Source organism: Vipera ursinii (genome assembly GCF_947247035.1).
Source record: "Vipera ursinii genome assembly, chromosome: 1".
Lineage (NCBI taxonomy): Eukaryota > Metazoa > Chordata > Lepidosauria > Squamata > Viperidae > Vipera > Vipera ursinii.
The window spans coordinates 2,305,673-2,332,842 of NC_139512.1; the positions used below are offsets into that span (position 1 = coordinate 2,305,673).

Sequence of the window (27,170 nt, forward strand, 5' to 3'; positions counted from 1 at the left end):
ACTACTCGCAGCCCTCCCGCCACCTGAGCCAGAGAGAGAGAGAGAGATGGATTGGAGCCGCCGCAATCACTTCTGGGAAATGGAGTTCTGCCGAAGGTTTGGTCAAGGGTCCGCCTCCCGCGACCACCGGCTCCAGAGAGAGGCGCCGCTACGTCCCTTCCGCGGCTCCTATTGGTCTGCGCAGATGTTCTTCAGTTGCCAAGCGGGCTTGCCTTTTTTTGCTGCCGAGGTCTGGCTAGAGCGGGACTTTCGTTATCCAAAACGGCTTATCAGAAAGTCGCTGTTTTGATAGGTTAATGGGTTGTGTCTCAGTACTTAAAGAAAAACCACTTTTAGACAATCGGCGGTAATTTATCCAGGTGTGGGAAGCACTGGGCTATGCTGTAGGCTTGCCCTTGGCTCATTCCACTATTCCAGAATGGTGGGAACCGCAGGGCTAAATACATATTGTACAACAGAAGATGGTGATGTGGGCTTGGCTACTTTGTGGGTCTGGGAACTCACAGCCAACAAAAAACCCGTGTTTGTTCTTTCTCCCTTTTTAACTATCCCATTTCCCAGTTTCTATTCCCCCCAGTCTCTGTCTCCGTTCCTACATTTCAAATGTAGTGACAAAACTATGGCTTACTGTATAAAACACCATTGGATTCACACAGGGTAAAGGTAAAGGTTCCCCCGCACATGCGTGCTAGTCGTTTCCGACTCTAGGGGCCGGTGCTCATCTCCGTTTCAAAGCCGAAGAGCCAGCGCTTGTCCGAGGACATCTCCGTGGTCATGTGGCCGGCGTGACTAGACGCCAAAGGCGCACGGAACGCTGTTACCTTCCCACCGTAGTGTTCCCTATTTTTCTATTTGCATTTTTACGTACTTTTGAACTGCTAGGTTGGCAGAAGCTGGGACGAGTAACAGGCGCTCACTCTGTTACATGGCACTCGGGATTTGACCCGCCAAACTGCCGACCTTCTGATTGACAAGCGCAGCCACCGCGTCGCACAGTGTAGGGCACCATAATAATGATTCATAATGGGAGAGTTGACTGGGCCGATGTGCTACTTCAGTTGGTACAAATCTAAGCAACCTCAACAAAATAGTGAATCTTTTAAAATAGTTTTAATTAAAAGTCTTACAAAGAACATAAAACCAACACATAACGAGTGCTAAGCACATTGGTTTGTGCTTAAAATTGTAAGCCACCCTGAGTCTTCGGAGAAGGGCGGGATATAAATGGGATTTTAAAAAAAAGGAGCAAAGAAAGAAAAAAAGCAGAAGTGTTAGAAAAAGGAGTAAAAGGGAAGAGCTCCCCAATTTTCTTTGCAGCAAATACACAATTACAATATTACTGTATCTCTTGCTCTATGATTCCAGAAAAAGCTATTTCTTGCAGTTTTCTTCTAATGAAAACCACAAATCATGTGCATTTTTCCCCCTATTTCATGAAAAAAGTCTATAAGGGGTATCTGGTCAGCCATAAATGTGGACACTTTTTATTTTGAAATGTAATAATAATCTCAAATTGCATTCTAATGACATACAGTACAAACTTGCTCTGAACCATCATTAACCAGCATTACATTCACTCCATGCCATATTTTACATCCAGCATGTGCAACCCTCATTTTCATGGCCCAAATATTCTTCAAAAGAACAAGATTTTAACAATTTCCTAAATGTCAGGAGCGAAGATACTATTCTTAGATGCAGGGTTAAGGGAGTTCTCACAGCAGGGAGGCTGTGCTGAAAATGCCTGCTGCCGGTTCCCTCCTTGTCATATTTTCTGGAGACAGAACATGTGCTCTGCAGATCTGTAGGGCCACCAGTTATCTGAATAGGCAAAGCACAACATGGATAATTGGAAAAAAGGACAAATGGGGGGAAAAAGGACACACTGTTTATTTACATTCACTGAAGAGAAAGGGATTACAAGAGAACAAACAGGCACACAGTAGGGAACACAAATGGGGGGGAAAGGACACACTGTTTATCTGAATTTACATTCACTGAAGAGAAAGGGATTACAAGAGAATAAACAGGCACACAGTATGGAACACACTGGGGAAAAACCTGCTAGCAGGAGCTGTTGGCCTAGGGCAGGGATAGGCAACCTCGGCTCTTTTATGACTCATGGACTTCAACTCCCAGAATTCCTGAGTCAGCTGACTCAGGAATTCTGGGAGTTGAAGTCCATGAGTCATAAAAGAGCCGAGGTTGCCTACCCCTGGCCTAGGGTGCTGGAGTGGGTTGGGAGACAAAGCCTTCAGCACGTAACTAATTAAACTCTTGTCATTTTCAGGTGATGCTTATTAACTTTACTCTGGGAAAGGAGTCTCAGATATTAAAATAGGGTTTCTCAACTTGGCTTTCATGGTACCCTAGGGTTCTGTGAGAGGTCACTTAATGGTTCCTTGAGAGATTTTGGTTTATTTTTAAAAAGCAGAGACCAAACAAAAACCCTCCAACCCTGGGATTCTCCACCAGAGAGTGCAAGAGTGTGCATGCACCCTGGGGGAGGGGCAGCAGGGACCACTCACATGCAAGCAGGGAGGTGAGCAAAGTCCAGGCTGAGGTATGAGAAGTAAGTGGAGCTGAGCTGTGGAGGGAGGGGCAACAGGTGGTAAGACAGCATGTGCAAGAGAGAGATGCCAATGCCACCAGAGGCTCCAAACCTGCATGCCAGCTTGGCATGCTTGCCTTTCTGCAGGTCCCTGGGAGGCTCCATCTTAGGGCAGGTGCAAGAGATCTGGGGCTGGGCTGGCCCTACCCCTCCTTACCCCACAGAGGCTGGGAGTAGGAAGGAGGCAGAGGAAAGGAAAGTTTCTTTATTTTTAGTTTAAGAACACTGTTAATGCATATATAGGACTACTATGAAGTGAATATAATATTTTGGTAACCTCTGGCCTATTATTGAGCCTGAATGTGCAGTGGTTCCCCAAAGCTTGAAAAAATGGTTCCTCCAGGCTCAAAAGATTGAGAACAGCTGCTCTTAAAACCAGACACTATTTGATTTTAAAGCTATGAATACCGGACAGACGATATGAAGAGAAAAAGGAGATGACCTGTCTTTTTTTTGATGAATGTTTGGTAACCCTGCCTAGGAGCTGGAGCAGCAACTGCCCAATAGCCAGGTTCCACAAGGAAGGGAGGCTATAAAAGTGATAATCTTTCCAGCTTAAAAAGTACATTGTCTTAAAATGTTGCTAGATGTTTTAGGGTTAATACTTGTTTACTGGATTCTGAGCTCGCTCTATTGGATTGTTTTGTAATTATTTCTTGCTGATTTTTTTTCTTTCATTCTACAGATTGGAAAAAGCAAATGAGAACAATGATCACAACAAACCAGTACCAGGAAACAAACCGTCAACAGCGTAGCTCCTGAAGTATTGGTATTGTATATGGCTATTCCAAGTAGTCCTGGTTTATTTATATATTACCGATATATCAATTTGTATCACTGCCTATCTCAACTATACCACTAAACACAACCCCAAACAATAAACAAAATATATTGAAAAAGCATGTAAAACATAAACCCCATATCAAATATATTAAATGTATATATAATGTGATCAGCAGCCAAAATACAGAACATTCAGCCACATTTAATGCAGCCATTGAGCAAATTCTACTATGCAGCTAGATGTCCAAAGTGGCAAAATGCTGCTTCAAAGCCTTACAAATGGCCAGCTCAGGGTTGAATTGTGGGGTCCTTGGTGCTCTCCAAGCTTGGTGGTTTTCTTGCAGACGTTTCACTGCCAAACTAGCTTACATCGTCAGTGCTCAAGTGGACCAAATACAAGGCATTTGGAGATGGAACAGGGCCCCCATGCCCATATTGGCTGCTTAGAAGTCAATGTCAAATTGTCCTGAGCTCCACTACGCACATTCTCTCTCTCCTTTGGTATCACATAGTAGACACAAATTCAGCGACACTTTGCCAATGGACCATGGATGATGTTTTTGTAGGAGATGACCAGGCTAGCCTGAGGGAGGGGGTCAAACGCATCATAAGTCATGAGTCCCTGCGTGCCCATAAGAGATCTAAGTCCAGCCCACCTTGAATTCCTCTCTTATCTCCCGCTCATTTCCTTTGACTGTTGGTTGATCAGATTCTTTTAGAGAGCTTAAGCTTGCAATAAACCTTTATACTCCTTTGAACTGCCTGAATCTCCTGATTTCTCTGGCGCTTGACGGCTTTCTGCATTTTTGTACTTCATGGAAAACTTTTCCAACTTTTTGCACCCCATAAGAGACTCCAGTATATATCAAAACCAAAACATTTTATCTGTGGGAAACCCATCAGGAGACACGAGATACCAGTTTTTATTTTCCAGGTGTTCTGCGAGAGACAGGCAAATGTTGGCCCTTAAGTGAATACAATGTGTTTTAGTGTTAAAATGGCGATGAGCTGTTTGAACCCACGGTCACACCTCCAACAGTTAGAAAGGCTTTGAAGAGTGGAGGAGTAACCTCCCAAACCAACTGTCCATCACAGAAGTGCAGAGAAAAGAGGCTGAAAATGTCCATCTCCTATCAATTAGATTATAAGAAGAGAAGGTCACCAAGGATGAAGGGCAGGAAAACCAGGTTGAAGTCACTAAGGATGCCTTTGTTGCATGGAATATCATTTTCTTGTGCCTGATTTGCAACGTCTTGCCGATATCTGTCAAAATTGTTTCTGGGGAAATAAATAATTGGTGAAATTAGATTTGAAAGTGAATGCTGTAAAGCACAGAGTTCGAATGACTACCGGCGAGATTCTGCGTTTATTTCTGCAGTAGCTATCACAGTCTCAAGAGAAGGATGGTCCTAGCGCTTCAGGAGGAGCAGCCTAGAAGAGGAGTAATCCAATGCATGAGCTGGAAAGGAGCTTAGAGATCATCTAGTCCAGCCCCTGGTTCAGTTCCAAAATCCACTAAACCAGTGTTTCTCAAGCTTGGCAACTTTAAGATGGATGGACTTCAACTCCCAGAATTTCCCAGCCAGCAAAGCTGATTTGAAATCCACCCATCTTAAAATTGGTAAAGTTGAGAAACACTACACTAAACTATCCCTCATCTAGGATCTATTTGAAAAAGTCCAGTGTGTTGGACAATTTTCTCAGATGTGAATTTGAGAGGTTCTGGTAGTTGCCAAAATAAAGCTCTAAGAACTGCCTACTTCCTTCCTGTTAGAGCGCACAATAAGAGGATGGGCGAAAGAAGAAACAATGAAGTCAGTGGAAAATGGAACACAAACCTACAGGGAATGGAAAGACTCTTGTGAAATGTAGACTGTTTTGATTTGGAGGAAAAGTCAACAGCTCTCATAATGCCCGGCCAGTATGGCAAAATCTCTCTGAATATACTAGCTCTTGAAGAAATGGCCAATCCTGTACTTTCTATTCCTTTGAAATTAATACATACTGCTAAATTTTATAAATACAGAAGTGTTGAATTTCTTACTCCAATGTGAGACATCAGAAGGAGGCACCCTGAAACCTCCCCCTAATGTCTTACTTTAGCCATAAAGGTAAAGGTAAAGGTTCCCCCACACGTGCATGCTAGTCGTTTCCAACTCTAGGGGCCAGTGCTCATCTCCGTTTCAAAGCCGAAGAGCCAGCGCTTGTCCGAGGACGTCTCCGTGGTCATGTGGCTGGCATGACTGCCAAAGGCGCTGCCAAAGGCGCACAGAACGCTGTTACCTTCCCACCATAGTGGTCCTTATTTTTCTACTTGACGTGCTTTCGAACTGCTAGGTTGGCAGAAGCTGGGATGAGTAACAGGGGCTCACTCTGTTACGCGGCACTCAGGATTCGACCCGCCAAACTGCTGACCTTCTGATCAACAAGCTCAGTGTCCTAACCCACTGAGCCACCGCGTCCCTCTTTAGCCATACTGGCTGGGAATTATGAGAGTTATAGTCCAGCACACCAGTTAGGCTCTGAGGATGACTGTACAGCATTAGGATGAAGCACTTCCTTCCTTCCTTCCTTCCTTCCTTCCTTCCTTCCTTCCTTCCTTCCTTCCTTCCTTCCTTCCTCCCTCCCTCCCTCCCTCCCTGTTTAATACTACAGACAAAATAGACTCCATTGGCTTTTTTTGATGCACTTGGGTTCTTCATATCTATCTATCTATCTATCTATCTATCTATCTATCTATCTATCTATCTATCTATCTATCTATCTATCTACACACACATAATGACTAAATGGAATTGCCATGTTCAAGATGGTGAAACTCAAAATAACTGCTGGGAACACAAATTGCAAAGGGTTCTTGCCTTCATGTGGCCATTTTTTCACAATATTCCTAGGGTCTAATGCCATGTAATGATGGGAACTAATCAAACAACAGCTATAAGGCTTGTTACAAGTAGACTTTTCAAGAGAAACCTCCAGACATTAGTATTTTTGTTTTAGAAAAATAGAGTTCCCCCTTATACAGAAGCAATCAACCTTCAAACAATTGTGGGGACCGTCAATAGGAGAAGACTGGTTCTGTCATCCACTTGTAGACTTTGTAGAAACATCTGGATGACCATTGCTGGAAATCTGATCATAAGGTTGGATGGATTTTTGACCCAATCCAGCAAGCAAATCTTTGTGTTTTTATGGAAACTAAGGTAAATATGCCCTATTTTATCTGGCTGGTCTTACCGTTCCTCTTGTAATTCACGCTTTGCATCTGCCAACTGCGTTGTTTTGCTGCTGAGCTGCTCCAGAAGATGTTCAGTTATATCTAAGGCAGGCAAGAAAGTGCCCATCAGATTTCTATATAAGCATTTTACCTGGATAATTGCTTAGTGCCCGCTCCTTATCTCCTCCCCTTCCCTAAGGTGTAAGCTTCTTAATCAGTGCATTCAACAGCTAGTTCATTTACTGTACTAGTACTTAAAAAAACCAGGAAACTTTTATCACACTATTATGGCTGCCATCTTGACTTTTTTGACCACATCTTGCAGACAACCTTGTAAGTATTTAGCTAACCTTGCCTATTCCAAAAGACTAAGGAGTGCCCTGCTTACTTCTTGAAGAGGGAACCAGCAACAATTATAAACTACATTATTGGGTATGTCTAATGACTAGTCTAATTGAAAAGAAGGACTAGGAGTGATAGGATAGCAGTGTTCCAGTATGTAAGAAGCTGCCACGAAGAAGAGGGAGTCAAGCTATTCTCCAAAACACCAGAAGGCAAACCAAGAAACAATGGATAGAAACTAATAAAGAGAAGTAACCCAGAACTAAGGAGGAATTTTTTAACAGAACGATTAACCAGTAGAATGACTTGACTCCAGAAGTTCTGGGTGCTCCAACATGGGAGGTTTTTAAGAAGAGATTGGGCAACCATTTTTTCTGAATCGATATATTTTCTGCTTGAGCAGGGGGTTGGACTAGAAGACCTCCAAGGTTGCTCCCAAGTCTATTATTCTGTACATTGGGAATTTGAGGAACCCTAGAACAAGGCAGTGGCAACCTACTTCCAATTTTTTGCCTGAAGAGTTAGCAACCGTATGCTAGATGCTGAAGCTCTCGCTTCTCTCTTGTACTTGCATCCAACAAACACGTTTGAAATATCCATAAATTTAGAGGGCTTTTTCTGTCCTGCTAAGTAGGTAAAAAGTGTTTTAAAATAAATCTGTTAAACAATCTTCTAACATTTTTGAGAGGCGAGAATCACTACAGGGCCAGGATTTCTATGTTTAGGGAATGGGACCTCAGGTTTTTCTGATTTTTCTTAAACTATAGAAAATCTAAATTAGGATGCATTTTGGTTTCTCTCAACTGAAAAACAGTGTTGCTGAGTTCTAGCACTTAGAATAGAATAACAGAGTTGGAAGGGATCTTGGAGGTCTTCTAGTTTAGGCAGGAAACCCTCTACCATTTCAGACAAACGGTTGTCCAATCCCTTTTTAAAAACTTCTAATGTTGGAGCATTCATAACTTCTGGAGGCAGGATGTTCCACTGATTAATTGTTCTAACTGTCAGGAAGTTTCTCCTTAGTTCTAGGTTGCTTCTCTCCTTGACTAGTTTCCATCTGTTGCTTCTTGTCCTGCTTTCAGGTCCTTTGGAGAATAGCTTGACTCCCTATGGCAGTCCCTGAGATATGTCACTCCTAGTCCTTCATTTCATTAAACTAGACATACCCAGTTCCAACAACCATTTAGCCTCCAGTCCCTGATCATCTTTAATAACAAGACAACAACAACAACAACAACAACAACAACAACAACAACAACAATAATAATAATAATAATAATAATAATAATAATAATAATAATAATAAAGTTGGAAGGGACCTTGGAGGTCATCTAGTCCAACCCCCTGCTCAGGCAGGAAACCCTATACCATTTCGGACAAATGGCTATCCAGTCTCTTCTTAAAAACTTCCAGTGTTAGAGCATTCACAGCTTCTGGAGGCAGGTTGTTCCACTGATTAATTGTTCTAACTGTCAGGTAGTTTCTCTTTGTCGCTCTTCTGTGTACTCCTTCTAGAGTCTCAACATCTTTTTTACATCGTGGTGACCAAAACTGGATGCAATATTTCAAGTGTGGCCTTACCAAGGCGTTGTAAAGCGGTATTAATACTTCACATGATCTTGATTCTATCCCTCTGTTAATGTAACCTAGCACTGTGTTGGCTTTTTTGGCAGCTGCAGCACACTGCTGGCTCATATTGAAGTGATTGTCCACTAGGACTCCGAGATCCCTCACAGTTGCTACTATTGAGCAAGGTACTACCTATACTATATCTGTACATTTGGTTTTTCTTGCCTAAATGTAGAACCTTATTTTTTCACTATTGAATTTCATTTTGTTAGATAGCGCCCAATGTTCAAGTCTGTCAAGATCCTTCTGTATCTTAAGCCTATCTTCTGGAGTGTTGGCTATTCCTACCAGCTTGGTGTCTTTTGCAAATTTGATTTCTCCATCTATCTCCCCATCCAAATCATCGATGAAGATGTTGAAGAGTACTGGGCCTAAAATTGTAGATTAAAATTGTATTTAGGGGTATTGGGATGGGATATGGACTGTTGAAAAAATAAATGTTTTAATGTTTGATACTGGTTTTAGAAACCAGGAGATTGTGAGTTCTAGTTCTGCCTTAGGTGTGAAACCCAGCTGCATGACTTTGAGCTAGTCACTCTCTCTTAGCTCAACTCACTTCACAGGTTTGTTATTGTGGGGAAAATTGGGGTGGGGGATATTACATATGTTTTCTGCCTTGAGTTGTTTACAAAGTAATAAAGCCTAGATAACAAAAAAATCTAATAAAATAACTACATTCAGAACTTGACCAAATTCCAAAGCGCCCATTTTTAAACAGGAAGTGAACATGTTCAATCATTGTTTATCACATGTCTAATGATCATCTTCATGAAAACTCATGCCATTTATAAGCAAACATGACTGATAGAAGAAGTGATGTCAGAATGAACAGGAATAAAATACAAGGCTTTCATTTCCAGCCCAGGAAGATAGAACTTAAAATGAACTTTCTCATGCCTAGGAGGACTTGAGAAGTGATAGCCAGCAAATCAGAACCAAATTCCTCATATTGATGGATGAAGGTTTGTTCATGGTTGCAGGATTGTTTTCACACTCCGTTGGTCTAGTTCTGGAAGGAATGTATTACATGTTCCTTTTCTTGCCTCACCTTTGAGTTTCTGTCCTTCTGCAGCTTGTCGGGTGATTGTTGCCACAAAAGATGTAATATTTTCTTGAACTATGTGCTAGAAATGAAAATAAAGGTTAACCAACTATAATGCTAGAAATTGGGAAGACAGAGGCTTGGTCAGGGCTATAGTTATTATCTATTTATTAGATTTATGTGATGCCCATCTCATCCAGAAGCAACTCTGGGTGGCTCTGAGCAACTATATAAAATTGATTAACAAACAAACAAATAAATGCTCATTTCATAGTTGGGTAAAAATCGTCTTTTGAGACGAATGGACTACAAGTCCCAAGAGGCTTTGCAACAGACAGGAAGAGGACTAGATTAATGCTACGTATCCAAGTCTCATGTAATAAAGAGTATTAAGTTATAATTTATTCTGGAGTCCATATTACAAGTTCCTCTAAAGAGAACACAACAACTGAGGATAACCATGGTGTTCTGCAAGGCTGCCCGGTGGAGGGTGCTCAAAAAAGCCAAAACAGCAGTCACAATTGTGCAATTGAAATTGTTTTTCATGTGTTGTAGACTGTGATGCTTCTAAAAAAAAAATAGGGCAGTGACTGCACAATCGGGGCTGCCTTCTTTGACTTTACTGACCCTTTTTACAGGTGCCTGAATCCTGAATTACAGGTAATCTTGACCTGACCACAACTGAGATTCAAAATACCCATTGCTAAGCAAGACATTTGTTAAGTGAGTCATGACTGATTTTAGGACCTTTCCTTCCCTCATCAGTTGCTAAGCAAATCACCGCAGTTGTTAAGTGAATCATGGGGTCAGTAAGCAAATCCATCTTTCTCCCTTGAGGCACGCCCTTCCCCTTTTTAGGGAAAGGACTGGGCCGCGCAACTCACAAAAGGAAGCCTGGCATTTACTGAGATTGCAAACATCTGCAATTCCCCTTCCACTCCCCCCCCAGTGGGAAGAGCCACTTTGCAGGTGTGTTTCATGTTTGATCCTCAGCATATTCAGGTAATGGACTGCTGTCCCAGAAAAGCCGAGTTTGTGCCTGGTTTGTGGAAGCACAATGACCCGCACACCAGGGTGGAGAGTGAGAGGACAACTTTTATTCTACACAGAAGAAAGGACACAACAAGGGGATCTCTCCCAAAGCTTGTGTCTCCCTCACCACCCTGGTCCCTACTTTATAGGAACAAGGGGGGGGGGAGTTGAATCACATTCCTGTGCCATTATGTTATGAAGGTGATTTATGCCCCTCTTGGCAATTTTTGATATGAATCGGCAACGTTGAGGTTTGCTATGCATGCACTCATTTGTTAAAAATAGCAACCAAGCCACCATTTCCCTCTTTCCCATATCAAAGCTCCATTTTTATGTCTGTGTTTGCCTTGTCCCATGATATATAGTGGGGTTACATGTCAGCAAGCATGATATATTTAGAAATCCACAATACAGCATTAAACCATTCATCTTAAAATTTAAACAATTTGGGGTAGGGCCTTAAGATCTTTATCTATCAGGACAATGAATGTCTTTTTCAGCTGCCAATTAGATTACCAGAGCACTAAACATTTGTAGCCAGTTTTCCTCCCCAACCTCCAATGATTGCTTGGGGGTGTAATCAATGATGCAGTGGTGTCACCAGGAATAAGTCAATATTTTTGGCCCATTTCTTGAAATCCCTGGGGTTAAAGTAAAGCATTTTGTAGCTTGGGGATTCAGGAGTCCATTCGCTGCACTGCCCATAATTGGCAGCCCAACCTAACATGTGCCATGAGCAGCAGACAAGGAGCTGGAGAAAAACTATTCTTGGAATCCAGCACTAAAGGCAATTCTGTGTCGCCTTGTTGTGACCTTGTCAAGACTGTTACTTTTGCTTTACAGCTATTGTCTCCTGATGGATTTCTATGTGTAAGTTCCAGAAGTTTCAGAGAAGGAAGGAAGGAAGGAAGGAAGGAAGGAAGGAAGGAAGGAAGGAAGGAAGGAAGGAAGGAAGGTGACTCTTCTCAGATGTTTTGAATAACCGCTTCCATCATCCCCAGCCAAATAGCAAAGGATTAATAAATTAGGATCAAAAACTTCAGAAGGATCCCAGATGGTCCTTTTGATGGAGCTAAATGAAGACATCCTTGGCTTCTCTGTTAATTTGCATTCATCTACTTTTCTGAGAGATGAACTACTGTTCCAAAGGCCTAACCACAAAAGTAATATGGGCTAGCAACTTCCTTTTTTTAATTTTTGCTATTTTCCCATATTATTGCCTTCATCTTGCCTTGGCTCATGAGTGAAGCAGGCTTAAATTGTCCTTAGCAATACGGGTTGCAATGTTTTGCAATGCAAAATTGCAAAGCAATGTTTTCTCTCTTATTCTGACACTTCACCCTACCCCAAGGACAGCCTTGAGGTATGTGTAAGAACTATTACATTTTGTCCACCATTATCTTGAAGGAAAATCAGAAGATTACAAAGGCTGGGAAGGTTTGTTTGTTTTTTGCTGACTCAAGGACAGGTGGAGAGCAGTGGGCGAAGACGCTAAAACACACAGTGAGAACCACCATCCCCAATGTTATGCTTTCCTGATAGACAGAGACTACAATTTCCAAAATTCCCAGCCAGACTACACCATGGCTATCCTGGAGGGTGACAGTGGAAGTTGCCATTCCCATGGATCTGGATGGCATCCGGTTGAGGGATTGGAATTCTTTTAGGAATTTGCTTTTAAAGTATTATTAAAGTATTTTACCAGCTCAGCCTGGCAGGAGTTCCAGTGCCCTTCCATCGTTGTGAGGTTGTGCTTCACAATTCCCAGTTGCTCCTGTAACCGGGACCTTTCCTGTTCTGTCTCCTCCAAAAGCCGTATCTTTTCTCCTAAAGTCCGGTTAGTGGTGGCCAAGGTAGACTTGAGACCTTTGTTTTCCCTTTGCTTCATCTCCAGAAGACGTTTTGTTTCAATCAGGGTCTGATTGGTAGACAGCAGTTGTATCCAGACGGCATCCTTTTCCCGGGATTTGCTTTCCAGAGCCTGATGGACCGTTGTCCTTTCGTGGCGCTCCTGCGTGTACAAAATCAGGAAAACAACAAAGCAAAACAGGAAAAGGACAGTGGCGATTCCCAGGCAAAGGGCGCACGCCTTCCCAGTCTTTCCTTTTGCAGATAGGAGTGGGATATCTCGCCCACCCATGGCAGCTGAAGATTTCTTGGAAACCAGCAAAGCCACTGCCCTCGCAACTCCACTGCCCTGGAGATTTGTTGCAACTGTGTGCTTTGGAAGGACCCTCCTCTCCCAAGTGCTGACCTCATCGGGGCTTCCTTTCCAAGAGTTTCAGGATTTGGCAGAAAGGTCAAAAGCACAGAGCAGCTAGTATTTTATACTGAAAGCTCCCTGCTCACACTTTGGCCAGGTCCTCGCTTGCATTTAATGGACCCTCTTTTTTTTTTCTTTCTTCAGTCTGGCCCTGTCTCAGGTCAAGCCCAGGAGAGGGACAGGCCTTAGGGCATCCTTCGCAGCTCCAGTGTTAAAAAAAAAAGTTCTCCCTAATGCTATCCAAAGACATCCTCCAGGTGTGCAAAATTTGTTGGGCTTTGTCACAGGGTGGAGCATCAAATCAGAGACTGCAGTGATTGGGAAGAGAGGCAGGAGAGGATTGGCAGCAGACATGGAGAACTTATTTATTTAACTATGAACTTCATGCCTTTCTCTTTCTTTCTTTCTTTCTTTCTTTCTTTCTTTCTTTCTTTCTTTCTTTCTTTCTTTCTTTCTTTCTTTCTTTCTTTCTTTCTTTCTTTCTTTCTTTCTTCATGCTTGCATGCATGCCAGTTTGGACTTTGGGCCAATCGTCTGGAAAATGTGAGTTCTAAGTCCCGCCTTAGGTATGAAAGCCTGTTGGTTGACACTCAAGTCTTTCTCAGTCCAACTCATCTCACAGAGTTGTTGTGGGGAAAATAGAAGGACCAAGGAGTATATCTGGAATATTCTCCTCCGTGAGTTATTTATAAACAATAATAAAGACGGGATTAAATGTCAAATAAATAAATAGCATTTATACGCCGCCCATCTCACTATTTTCTGTACTCTATTGTTTTCTGCCTACTCAAGGATGGGTGGGGAGAATCCTCACCATCTCCCCATTGATAAGCAAGAGGTCTCCCCTTGGAAGCCTGATCAGGGTCACCAACTGGGGGAATAATAAAAAAATAAAAAATAAAATGGTGGCTGTGAATTCTCAATTGAGGCTTTCCTGTTTGCTTTCTAGATGTGCCATAAACAAAACAAATGTAAAAAGGTTACATTTGTGAGCTCATAGATTCCACCTTAGGTTTTTTGACCACCTCGGATGGCCTTGGGTCTGAACCACACAGCACAGCTAGTTATGACCACAGTTGGGACCAGAATTTCCATTGCTAAGCGAGGCAATTGTTAAATGAGTTGCACTTTTAAGACCTTCTGTGCCATGGTTGTTAAGCAAATCACTGCAATTGTTAAGTGAATCATTCAGTCATTAAGTGAATCCAGCGCTCTGCCTTGACTTTGCTTGTCATAAGCTGACTGGGAAGGTTGCAAATGGCAGTCATGACCCCAGGACACTGCAGGCATCATATATACATGCCAGTTGCCAAACCTCTTAATTTTGATCACGCAATCATGGGGATGCTGCAACAGTTGTAAGCACGAGGAGGAGTTGTAAGTCAGTTTTTCAGTGCGGTTGTAAAATCAAACAGTTGCTAAAGAATGGTTGTAAATCAAGAATTACCTGTAGTTTCTTGTTTCTCTTTTTTTGTCTGTTGTTGGCCACTCACTTAAAAAAAAAAATAAGGCAGCAAATATTCAGTTTGTGTTTTAATTTTAATTTTTCCAATTTAGACTTCTGGCACCTGAATGTAAATCAAAGCACAGTTAACTTGTTATCTGTGATTTTTCTGTTTTGGGAATGGTTTATACATGTAGCCCCAAGTAGTCATGGTCCTGAACCATATAAGACTCACAATGCAAGATCTATCTCTTACGTCAAAATTTTCAGCGCAACAGGGTAGACCAAGCCAGGAAATCAGCTGCACAAATCAGGACGCTCATAATATAAGCCCCACCCCCAAGTAAGCACCATTTAAGATTGTCAGCCAGATGAACACATAGTATCGTAGTACCATATTTCCCTGAATATAAGCCCTAACCAGAAAATAAACCCTAGTGCATCTTTTGGAGCAGTAATTAATGTAAAAAGGTAAAGGTAAAGGTTGCCCCGCACATGCATGCTAGTCGTTTACAACTCGGTCTTATTTTCAGAGAAACATGGTACATCTACAGTAATGCAGATAATTGCTTTAGTTTGGCAAGATTTTGTCTGTAGTCGAATAACAAAAGAAATTACTGAGAAGTAACTCCATGTGTCATTCTTGGTTTTCTGGACCTTAGAGTCTGTGCAATTATAGGAACAGTATAGAATCCTCTATGGAGTCGGTTCTGCCTCTAATGGATTATACCCCCATCCTATCTGAATGGCAAGAGCTACCTGGGACATAATGGGAGGTTGGGTATGGGCATTAATGGATCTTTGGAAGAGCTGCCTTGAAAGAAGAGATGATGTTCCCCTTCTCAAAAAACTTTCACTTAATCTGGTAAGTTTGGACACCAGTTGGCCTGTGTCTGAGTTTTTGTGATGAGATGACATGGAACAGCATTTGCAGAGATCTCTGGATTAAAGATTATCTGGGACCTGGTCAGTTGGGTTTCAAGGCTGAGTATGGGAATTAAGATGACATGGATTGTTGTTATGGATGACCTGGGAATTTGGAAGCCAATAGATTCTGGAATAATACATTTATGGTTTTAGATGCAGTTGTGTTCTCCAATGTGGACTAATCTGCACTGAGTCCTATTGACTCCAAGCTCCAGCTTGAAGAACAGGTGGCAGCTATGACCAAGATGATCTTTGTAAACTCCATTGTAGAATAGAATAGAATAGAATGGAATGGAATGGAATGGAGTAGAGTGGTGTGGAGTGGAGTGGAGTATAACTGGAAGGGACCTTGGAGATCTTCTAGTCCAGCCCCCTGCTCAAACAGGAAAACCTATACCATCTCAGACAAGTGACTGTCTAGCCTCTTTTTAAAAATATCCAGTGATGGAGCACCCAAGATTTCTGGAGGCAAGCTGTTCCACTGGTTGATTGTCCTCACTGTCAGGAAGTTTCTCCTTAATTCCAGGTTGCTTCTCTGTTTGATCAGTTTCCAACCTTTGTTTCTTGTGTGTACTAGTTGGATATGTTTCTGAAACAGAAGGTATTTTTGATAGGCATGCATATCCTTCTCACCTCACTCTTGGTTTATTGTAACCTGTTCTGCATGGGGCTGTTCTTGAAGACTGAAAGCTGAAGCTGATCCAGAAGCATATGTAGAAATGATCTTGACTCACTTTGCCACCTCTGCTTTGGGAACCATACTACTTACCATACCATTAGGCTGCTGAGTTCAATTCAAAATGTCAAGTTCTACCTTTAAATCCCATTATGGGATTTCACGTAAAGCTTACAATCTAGATAGCTCCAAGACTGTCCATCCCTTGTGGAACCTTCCTGATGATGATGTTATCCATTCAGTCTTGTCCTGTGTTTGGTGATTCTCTGGGCCAGGTCTCCCCACTATTGTGCAGGATCTGAGGTGTTGCTTGATAAAGAAATGCAGGAAACCAGAAATTGCCTTTTAAGCTTTACGTTTTTATTCAGCTGAACAAAGGTGGGCCCTTCTAAAAGAAAGGAAGCCCTAAATGACAAGAAATCCTTACATTTATACTTTTTGATTACATAAACAATTCACCCAGCAAAGCTGGCACACCATAGGTAAAGTAAGAGGAAGCAGAAATAGCTAAAGATGTTCTTTTTGTGTGTTTCCCTAAAGACACTGCATGTTCTCGGGTGACTTGGGACATTGGGTGTTTCCCTGGGTGACCTTCCATGACTTTGCAAGTACCCAGAGATAGCGGGGCCATTCACACATATTCACAATCAATGCTTTCTATGCTTTCTCCTGATTCCGGGTCAACATCATATCTTTCACTCTTGTACTACTTCTTTGAGTTTCTCTATGCTTTGGCTGGTGTCAACTTAAATGGTGTCCAGCCATTGTGGTTTTTTGCTGCCTGGTTTCCTTTTAAGGAATCTGCCTAGCCAGTGTGATTCAGGAAGGCAGACGTGCTACAAGTCCCTACTTTAGGAAATGACAACACCCAGGATTTGGGATTGAACTCTTTTGGTGATGGTGCCCTTCCTCTGGACACCATCTTCTTGGTAAAATGAGGACCCAGATTGTTGGGGACAATATGCTGACATTTGTAAATCTCTCATAAGTGCTGTAAAGCACTATGTCTAAGTCCTACCCAGTGTTGCTATTGCTATCCATGTTAGTATGTTGGGAGGCTTCTGGAAGGCCTACAGCAGTGGTGGCGAACCTATGGCACGCATGCCAGAGGCGGCACTCAGAGCCCTCTCTGTGGGCACACATGCCATCGCCTCACCCCCGCTTCCCTCCAGACCTCCCTCCTCACCAACAGCCCTCCCTGGGAGGAGAGTCGCCCCTGAGTGTGGCCCACACGGAGCAGTGCGGCCAAGGACATGGCAGCCGGGCAGCAGGGACAAGACTCCGCCCTCGTGCCCTGTCACACGCAGTTGATGCTGTGGGGCATGGGCGGAGGGCGTGGCTGCCATGGCACTGCAGGGCCGCCTGGGCGATCTGCTGTGGCAGGCTGTGGAGGTGGTAGGTGGCCCTGCGGGTGGTTGGGGCAGGGGCAGGGGCAGGTGGGGCAGGTTTGGGGCACTTGGTGTATAAAAGGCTCGCCATCACTGGCCTACAGAGTGAGTACGATAGCTGCTCATGAGGTAGTTGGTGCCATGTCATGATGAGAGGAACAATGTGAGTTTTGTTGTGTTTTATAAGTTTTAACTCTAATACCATATGGACGAATTGTAAATTGTTAGTTTGACTTAAGGTAGCTTGATTGGAGCAGCATAAAGAATTAATTAAGCACACAATGGGTGAATTATGCATAAGCCCCATTGGATTGGGAAAATTGCTTGCCAAAATACACCCTCCCTGCATGCCATTAATTATAATAACTGTAATTTAGAAACACAGTCATGGAAATGGGAAGAAATTGCTTTCACCAAAGGAAGGGTTCATATATCATCCTTAACCCTAAGAGAATGACAAGTGTTCACGGAAGATGCTGTGCCCAAACAAATTAAACCATGTTCATACTAAACATTGGCAGGATACCCAATCCAATTTTAGTATATGCTGTTTTGTAGTCCATGAAGACACAAATGATTCATCTCTAGAATTCAAAGATTAAATATTTGGAAAAGGTTAAATAGAGATTTATTGTGGATAGTTCCTATACATCAAGTATCTGCCTTCAAGGTGAGGACACAGATAAGGACATAGATAAGTATGCATTGTGTTTTTATTTCACATGCTGTGGTTTATTTGAAATATTAGTATATTATAGATAATAATACCAAGAACATCTATGCATTGACAAAATTTCCATCTGTCAGTTACAAAAGGCCATACTGCTTTGATCCACATGTACTTTATGCCAATACATTACAACTTCTTGGTCTTCAGAAGAACTCCATGTGCCAGCTAAACAACTGGCAACTGTGATTTCACATTATTGTGTTTACAATCATAGTAATAGAAAACGAAGAAGCTAAAGTGCTTTGGGACTTGAGAATTCAAACAGGCACCTGCCACATAACATGCCAGAGTTAACAATTGTTAATAAGAAAAACAAAAAAGTTCTGATAGTGGATGTGGCAGTACTTGGAGACAGCAGAATAGAAGATAAAGAACTGGAGAAGATAACAAAAGACAAAGACCTGCAAACGGAAATAGAGAAACTGGCAAAAGAAACCAAAGGCAGCACTATTTCTAATAGGCACTTTGGCTTAATCCCGAAACACCTGGAGCACCATTAAATGAGAATATTTGTAGTTCAGGGTTGAAATGAGGGGTCCTTGGTGCTCTCTGAGTTTGGCTGGAGCACCACTTGAACACCATTGGCATTGACAAAATCACCATCAGTCAATTGCAAAAGACAGCTTTTCTCAGAACATCTTACATCCTGTGAGAATCAGGATGTAACACATCTGCCTGTCCTAAATCCTTGAGAAGGACTTGATAGGTGGATAAAAATGACAAATACAGTCCAAACATCTGGCTGACTGTGTGACCAACCATAATACATTTAAAGTGCAACTTTAAAATAGGAAATATTTTTTTTAAAAAAAATGCATAAATATATCTCTGTCGGGAAACAAATCCAGTACTTGACAAAGACATTTATTTTTCAAATGAGCAAATAAGAAGGAGTAGGGTTTTCTTTCCCACGAGCAGTACTTAGTTTTCAAGCTGCAGCAGTGTCCGTAGTTTATCCCAGGACCTTCTTGAATGACAATGCTACCAGTTTTTCCTGCAACATTGGACACAGCAGAAGAGAAGGCCCAAAATCACAAACACCCATACTTCATAGTATCTACAATCTAAGATATTTGGAGCGGGACACTGCCTTGCAATTTGGTCACGCAGCTCTCCGATTGTGCGCTCGTGTGCATCTCTAGAAGAGAAAAAAAAGGGTTCAGAGACAAAGCACTGATTATGTCACTCCAGTCACCATCTTGACTTTTTTGATCCAACCCCATACATACTCCTGAAAGAGTTCATTAGAGTCTATTGATTGGACCATATAGTTGCCTAGAGATAACAGGACTCTGGACGAAGGATTTCCGTCCATGCTCCTATCACAGGTGTTCCTGGACCATAGGATAGTTTCCATCTCTTATACCACTTTGTTTTATTTTATGTTACTTATTAAGTTTTTGATAACAGCACAGGAGATAATGGAAGAATGAAAACTTTTGCAGTTGCAGGAACTGAGTTTAATGAAAAGAAGGACTGGGGTGACATGATAGCAATGTTCCAATGTCGCAGGGTTTGCCACAAAGAAGAGGGGTCAACCTGCTCTCTAAAGCTCCAGAAGGAAGGACAAGAAACAATGGATGGAAACCTATCAAAGAGAGATCCTACCTAAAACTAAGGAGAAATTTCCTGTCAGTTAGAACAATTAAGCAGTGGAACAACCTGCCTCCAGAGGTGGTGAGTGCTCTATCACTGGAAGTTTTTTTTAGAAGAGATTGGTCAGCCATTTTGTCTGAAATGGTACAGGGTCTCCTGCTTGAAAAGGGATTGGACTTGAAGACCTCCAAGGTCCTTTACAACTCTGTTACTTTATTATTGTTCTATTATTATCTCACTGTAATGTGGCTGCTTATATGAAGAAGAAAAAACTATAAAAATTGTCAAAGAGGATGCAGGCTATGAAGGACCTGTGATTCCCACCAACAAGCAAAATTCTGTTTCTTACCTTTCCTCTGTAAAAATAACTCGGCTTCTCTTTTCTTGTTCTATCTGTGACTGAAGCTTTGCTATTTTATCTAAAAAGGAAAAGAAAAACACTGTGTTACCCAGATGGTATTTCACTTCCACTTATACATACCTGCAAGGCATAAGAAGAATCCATTCTTGCTGCACTACCTGTTCCCAGCACTCCATCTATTAGCAGTGCAGGCTAACATGGGGACTATAGATTGCTTCACCCAGTTTAAGCCCAAGCCTGTTGGCACTAAGGACCTTTTCCTTCTCCCATCTTACCATGATAGAAGCCCTGTAGCTAGCTACATTATTCCTTTGCTGTGTCATTCATGTTGCCTTCACCTGGTCCCCAGCCCAAGTCATGAGACAGCTTTTCAAAACTGCTGAGTTTTGAAAGAACCCTGGCAAGCGCTAAGTAATGCTAAAGAACACCAAAGTAAATGGACATGGGCTGCGTGCACTTTTAAAACTGCCTGTTGGCAAGTTTGGCTATTGAAGCAGGTTTGCAGAAATAAAGAGGGCTAAACCTATATTTTCCTGAAAAGCTGATAAAGCAGAAAGGCATGGATCTAACCATCTATATAAACTTGCCAATTTAGAGCTTGTAGAAATAAGTGAGTACACTTGATGGCACAGTGGTTAGAATGCTGTAATGCAGGCATATATATATATATATATATATATATATATATATATATATATATATACACATATATATACATATATATATATATATATATATATATATATATATATATATATATATATATATATATATATATATATATATAAAGTCTAAGTGCTATTGCTATTGCTAAACTGGCAAGTTTTGACATGAAATTATTATCATATATATATATATATATATAAGTCTAAGTGCTATTGCTATTGCTAAACTGGCAAGTTTTGACATGAAATTATTATCCGGGTTCAGAGCAGGCCTACAGCAGGTCTACAGCCAAACAAACCTGCCATCTCTTGCTTTGCTGTGGGTAAAGCAAGATTAGCAAATTCAGCCATTTGCCAAAACTCAGCAATCCATGGCCATCTCACATTGCAGTTGTGAACTGCAGGTGGTCTCCCATTGTCTGATAACATTCAGAAAGATGGAAAGCAGCAAAAGCAGAGGCATTAAATCAGTATCAACCCTGGCAAATATAAGATGTCTGTAATGCTGTACAGTTTTCTGCCAACTCAAGGATAAGTGGAAAGTTGTTTAACCTGGAAGTGGAGAAAGTCCTGCATTAGGACAGCCACACGGTTGTTCCTTACCTTTGTACTCTTCAGCTTTACTATCTGGAGACTTGAGTTTTTCTTCCAATATGTTCTAATGGGGGAAAGAAAACCAATGCAAAATGGAATGATCACATGATTCAAAAATGAGTATTTTGCTCTACTTATTAGCAAAGAACGTGAATAAATAAAAATTCATGTGCATCAAATGATAATCAGTTAGATATCTAAAATAGGAAATAAATGCCATGATAGCCAGGATCTCAGAATTGCAGACCTATTGAGTTGGCTGGATAGATTTTTTGGTACCTTCCAATGCTTATTTCTATCATTCTGATATGCTATGATTGTGTCCCACAATTGCCAAATAGATTTTCTTTCCAAATTATTTAGAAATTATATTTAAAAACAAAATGTGTTCATTCCATGTAATTTTCCACATAATACTGTACACATGAAGCATGTAAAATAAGAAAAAAGATACAGCTTTACTGATCAGTGCCAAGATTTCTGAAGCTCATGTAAGTTCAGCCAAAAACCTTATGCAGTCTGCAAATTCTTCTCTCTATATATATTAATGTTTTTCATTCATTCATAAACCTGAACCTAAGCAGAAATTCACAGACTTGTTTTCAAACAATTTACTCAAAATTTGGCAAAGCAGTGTGTTGTCAAATTCAGGTGACAAATTCAGGTGCATTCTCCAAGTTGGCACTTTGCATATATGTTGGAATGGCAATGCCCAGAACTCCAATACAACTAGTCCTCGACTTATGTCCACAACTGAGCCCAAAAATTCTGTTCTAAGTGAGACAGTTGTTCAGTGAGTTTTACCCTATTTTACAACCTTTCTTGCTATAGTTGTTAAGTGAATCACTGTAAATGGTAAATTAGTAACACAACTGTTAAGTGAATTTGGCTTCCCCATTGACTTTGCTTGTCAGAAGGTGGCAAAAGGTCATGATGTGACCCCCGGGACACTGCAACCGTCATAAGTACATGCCAGTTGCCAAATGTCCAAATTTTGATTACGTGACCCTGGGGATGCTGAAACAGTCATAAGTGTGAAAGACGGGTCATAAGACACTTTTTTCAGTGCTGTTTTAACTTTGAACCATCATTAAATGAATGGCTGTAAGTCGAGAACTACCTGTACAAGGGCATTTTGAAGTAGCAGCCCCAGACCATCAAGAACAGTGATTCCCAAACTTTCCAGCTTGGGGGCCTGCTGTGGGGGAGGGGAGAGGGGAATGGTTCTATGTGAGTAGCAGATTCGTGTGGGTGGAGCTGTACGTGTGAGCCAAGCACCCGCCACTTGTGCAGCCCAGTTCCTAACGGACTGGCAGTGGGCCACACCCTGGGGCTTGGGGACCCTTGATCCAAAAGGTGCCAGGTTGGAACAATGGAGGAGGGCAGCCCAATGGCAGACTGACATGTACTCCAGCAAGAATCTGGCAGGTGGTTCGGTAAGAGAACATGAAAGCCACGGCACCTTGGCAGGAAGAACCCTTCTGCCTATTTAATGGTAGCTGTCCAAAGAAAGCCGATAGAATCCAGCTAGATCAGGGGTCGGCAACCCGTCTCCTGCGGCTCCCAGCCACCCGGTGCGCGCGCACCTCTTCGAACAGGCAGTGGTGCGCACGCACCTCTCCAAATGGAGAGTGGCACCGCCCGTTTGGAGAGGTGCGCGCGCACCTCCGAATGGGCGGAGGTGTGCGCGCCCCTCCCCAAACCTTTGGAGAGGTGCGCGCGCCCCTCCGCGTGAACGGGCAGCGGCGCCGCTCTTTGGGAAAGCTGCCACGGCACGTTTGCAGGCTGCCGAAAGCGGCAGCTCTGCAAACGGGCCGCGGCAGCTTTCCCAACAAGCGGCGCCGCTGCCCGTTCCGAGAGGTGCGCGTGCACCTCTCCGAACGAGCAGAGGTGCGCGCGCACCTCCGCGCGAACGGGCAGCGGCGCCGCTCTTTGGGAAAGCTGCTGCAGCACGTTTGCAGGCTGCCGAAGGCGGTAGCTCTGCAAACGGGCCGTCGGCGTCACGCAACCGGGAACCGGTTCCATCACACATTAAAAAAAATGGCAACCGCGCGCGTCCGCGCATGCGCAAGAAAAAACGTTTTGCATGGACGCACGCACTTGGCTCCCACTTTTTTTTATGTGTGATGGAACCGGTTCCCAGTGGCTCTTTTCCTTTTTCAGGTTGCCGACCCCTGAGCTAGATGGAACAAACGAAGCCATTGTGCTGGGTCCAAAAAATGCACCATGTTTGTTTATTCTAATTTTACTTGACAATGAATATCTTCCCCACCACCACCACATTTACCAGCTCTTTCTGACAGGAATCTCTCTGCTGCTGAATCTTTTGGAGGTCCTTCCGAGCATTCTCCAGTTGACTCTGCAAGCTTTGGGCTTTCTCCTTTTCCTTCTCCAGAAATTGTCTGGTTGTACTAAGGGACTGATTGGATACTGACAATTCCTTGCTCAGGACATCGGCTTCTTCTTGCTTCTTTTCTAAAAGTTGCAAAGTTTTTTTTTCAGTCTGGCCCATAACACTCTTGAGCTTCTGCATCTCCTTTTCCATCTTGGCTAGCTGCTTCCTCAGACTCAGATTTTCTGCCTCCAGTTGGGAGATGTTGTGAAGCAGCTTGGCTTGGTCTTTCGGGCACTTGCAGTCAAGCTCTGGTGGGGCTCGCGAGCAGTAAATGATGGAAAAAGTAAGCACAATAAGAATGATAAGGATGGACCATAAGCTCTTTCTCACCCGTGTCTTAAAGAGGTCCCAGAAACTGTGGTCCTTTAGACTCTCCATGCACGTGAAACACTGACGGCCTGTTAGAAATCCACCCATGTTCATGGAAAGCCCAGACACAGAGAAATTCTGGCTGCCTTTCCAAAATTCTGCTCTCCTTTTATGTCTTGTTTTCGAAGTGGCCCAATTAGCCCCTCCTTCTCCCCCCCCCTTTTGGTGCATCCTCGTGATTTTGAAGAAGTAGCTCCAGCAGTCAGACGAATCGAAAGTGATCTCTCAGCTCAGAGATTTGTTTTGTTTTGTTTTGCTTTAAAACAAAAGGCCAGCAAAAAGCAGTTTTCCAAAATGATGTTCCAGTTGGAGAAGGAGGAGAAACTACAGAGAGATTGCTGTGGATTTTCCCAGCCAAAGGGGAATTCCAAGTTACAAATCAACCAAGTGTTTAAATCAACAGAATGATTTCGGTTTCCTATTTTGTTCTGATTTCCGTTTCTTTTCGCTTTGCTCCTTTCTGAGTCATGAAAGGCAGCATAATCTGTGCCTCAAGTGAACCACAGCAGCAGCATCAGTGCTAATCAACCCTTGACGAGCATCCACCCTTTGTTGCTTTGGAGAATAAATCGACACCCTCTTCCCTGTGACAGTTTTTCAACTACTGGAAGACAGCCATGATGTCACCTCTGAGCCCACTCTTTGGAGTCCCTGAAGGGCTGATACTTAAGTCTCTTCCATGGCATGAACACCCCATCGTTTTGAAGACAGCAAAGTCCACATTCTGGATAGAGGGGGCCACTGATTTGAAAGAGGGGTAAAAGAATCCATCTGTTATGTATGCAGGCACCTGCATAGCAACAGCCACCAGGGGGCGTTGGCCTGGACGGTTTCGGCGGGAAACCCAGTTTCGGCGGGAAACCTAGGGCCAACCCCATTGGCTGTCCGCTTACCTGGCTAGGTATTTAAGGAGGCCAGGTAGCCCTCATTCCCCAGTTCACTACCCCCCTTCAATAAAGAGCTGAACTCACACACCGGCTGGCGTCTCTTCCTTGCGTCGGACCCACTACACAATACCATCTGTGTTAGAATTGAGCAGCCCTCTCTCAACAGAGGGGGAGGAATAAGACGCCACCTATTTCCAGTCTACAATGCAGCCCTTGCAGCATTTCCAAGAAGATTCCACAACTAATTGCACCCTGATTCAGGTGACCCTGAGGGCATAGATAAACCCCCAGATGGCCTCAAGATCTCTCAGGGAAAAGGACTCGGTGGCTGCCAAGAAATAAAATCCTTTCACACAGACCCCATTTTTTTTCAGAACCTATCCTTCCCCTCCCCTCACCATCAAGTCTCAACTCATGAAGCTTCTTGGATGAGAAGCGAAATGTGTTTTTTTCCTTCCTCCTCAAAAAAAGAACAGTCCAGCTGCCTTTTGACAAAGCACCTTTGAGAAAACCATGACTTGGATGATTGAGAATCTCCAGACGCCCCCCCCCCCCCCCGTCACATAATCCACCCAGGGGAGACGTCCTAGTTCCCTTTTCCATGCTGAGGGCCAGCAGGTCAAAACTTAATAAAGTACCATTGGAATAGATCCAGATCAGCCTGGCTCTGCGCTATCCAGGCCCATAGGTACCCGTGTCCTTTTCTCTAAGCTCTCAACAGTGCTTTTTTCAAAAGCAGGTTGTTCCCGGTCTTTGAATTATTTCTTATTATCAGATTGGTAGTATAGGTTGAAGAGGGGAAAAAAAAGGTTGGCTTCACTTTTTGTGATGTTTAGAACAAACTGGAGTTAGTATTTAATGACATTTCTGCAGCTTTCTTAAATCTTTGTTAAATTCTCTTTTAACCTAGGTCAGGGGTAGGCAACCTCGGCTCTTTTATGACTCATGGACTTCAACTCCCAGAATTCCTGAATCAGTTATGCTGACTCAGGAATTCTGGGAGTTGAAGTCCATGAGTCATAAAAGAGCAGAGGTTGCCTACCCCTAACCTAGGTAACCATCACCATATTCCCTGCAAAGCACAGAAAAGAAGTAAATATAGTAATCAAAAGAAATTAACAGCATGATATGAGGTAAAAAGGGGGTTCAATTATATCTACTTTGTACCAAAACTGCTCTCTAAATCTCTTTTCTATCCTTGCAAACTCATCCTTGATTCCACTACATTTATATATAAATTATGTATACATATTGCAAATACGGCTTTTCAATGCCTTGGTAAGGCCACACTTGGAATACTGCATCCAGTTTTGGTCACCATGATGTAAAAAAGATGTTGAGACTCTAGAAAGGGTACAGAGAAGAGCAACAAAGATGATTGGGGGACTGGAGGCTAAAACATATAGGGAACGGTTGCTGGAATTGGGTATGTGTAGTTTAACGAAGAGAAGGGCGAGGGGGGACATGATAGCAGTGTTCCAATATCTCAGGGGCCGCCACAAAGAAGAGCGAGTCAAGCTATTCTCCAAAGCACCTGAAGGCAGGAGAAGAAGCAACGGATGGAAATTAATCAAGGAGAGAAGCAACCTAGAACTCAGGAGAAATTTCCTGACAGTTAGAACAATGAATCAGTGGAACAACAACCTGCCTCCAGTTGCAGGTGCTCCATCACTGGAAGTTTTTAAGAAGAGATTGGACAGCCATTTTGTCTGAAATGGTATAGTCTCCTGCTTGAAAAGGGGTTGGACTATTAGTATTATTCTATTGTTTAAATCAGGTTTTCCCAACCTTGGCAACTTTAAGATGCATGGACTTCAACTCCCAGAATTCCCCAGCCAGCCATGCAACAAGCCATGTATTACAGATAGTCCTCGACTTATGAGCACAATTGAGCCCAAAATTTCTGTTGCTAAGTGAAACAGTTGTTAAGTGAGTTTTGCCCCATTTTATGACTTTCTTGCCACAGTTGTGAATCACTGCAGTTGTTAAGTTAGTAACATTATTGTTAAATGAATCTGGCTTCCTCATTGACTTTGCGTCATGGTTCCGACAGATGAAATGTCAAAAGAACTGCGAGGCATTGTTTACCTTAAAGAATCTTTTATTCGAGAAAGAAAGTATTGGCACTACATAGTCGAAACTAGAAACTAAATTCCCCTCCCCTGGATACAATGTAACAAAGTACAATAAACAGTCATAAATCACATTCCCCAGTTAGC

General features: G+C 42.7%; 2 protein-coding genes across 2 annotated transcripts; both read right to left on the reverse strand.

The window, feature by feature from the left end:
- Window positions 1-4,263: 4,263 nt before the first annotated feature.
- LOC310631812 (uncharacterized protein) lies at window positions 4,264-12,858 on the reverse strand. Its single transcript, XM_083348522.1, has 4 exons — window positions 12,359-12,858; window positions 9,631-9,706; window positions 6,632-6,713; window positions 4,264-4,672 (listed from the first exon to the last, which is right to left on the reverse strand). Exons 1-4 carry the CDS (start codon window positions 12,794-12,796, stop codon window positions 4,537-4,539), a joined length of 732 nt encoding a protein of 243 aa, XP_083204648.1. The 5' UTR covers window positions 12,797-12,858; the 3' UTR covers window positions 4,264-4,536.
- Window positions 12,859-18,175: 5,317 nt separating this feature from the next.
- On the reverse strand, window positions 18,176-24,085 carry LOC310631804 (uncharacterized protein). The gene is made up of 4 exons (XM_083348510.1): window positions 23,588-24,085; window positions 21,310-21,364; window positions 20,030-20,099; window positions 18,176-19,222 (listed from the first exon to the last, which is right to left on the reverse strand). The coding sequence occupies exons 1-4, from the start codon at window positions 24,071-24,073 to the stop codon at window positions 19,066-19,068; spliced, it is 768 nt and encodes a 255-aa protein (XP_083204636.1). The 5' UTR covers window positions 24,074-24,085; the 3' UTR covers window positions 18,176-19,065.
- Between the last annotated feature and the right edge of the window lie 3,085 nt (window positions 24,086-27,170).

Excerpts from the sequence above, each read along its gene's own strand:
- LOC310631812 (XM_083348522.1), bottom strand. The coding sequence starts at position 12,796 with ATGGGTGGGCGAGATATCCCACTCCTATCTGCAAAAGGAAAGACTGGG. Across the intron at positions 9,707-12,358 it reads ACTCCTGCCAGGCTGAGCTG|CACATAGTTCAAGAAAATAT; the intron begins GTAAAATACTTT and ends TTTCATTTCTAG. Across the intron at positions 4,673-6,631 it reads CGTGAATTACAAGAGGAACG|AAACAATTTTGACAGATATC; the intron begins GTAAGACCAGCC and ends TTATTTCCCCAG.
- LOC310631804 (XM_083348510.1), bottom strand. The coding sequence starts at position 24,073 with ATGGAGAGTCTAAAGGACCACAGTTTCTGGGACCTCTTTAAGACACGG. Across the intron at positions 21,365-23,587 it reads ATTCCTGTCAGAAAGAGCTG|AACATATTGGAAGAAAAACT; the intron begins GTAAATGTGGTG and ends TTCCCCCATTAG. Across the intron at positions 20,100-21,309 it reads TAAAGCTGAAGAGTACAAAG|ATAAAATAGCAAAGCTTCAG; the intron begins GTAAGGAACAAC and ends TTTCCTTTTTAG.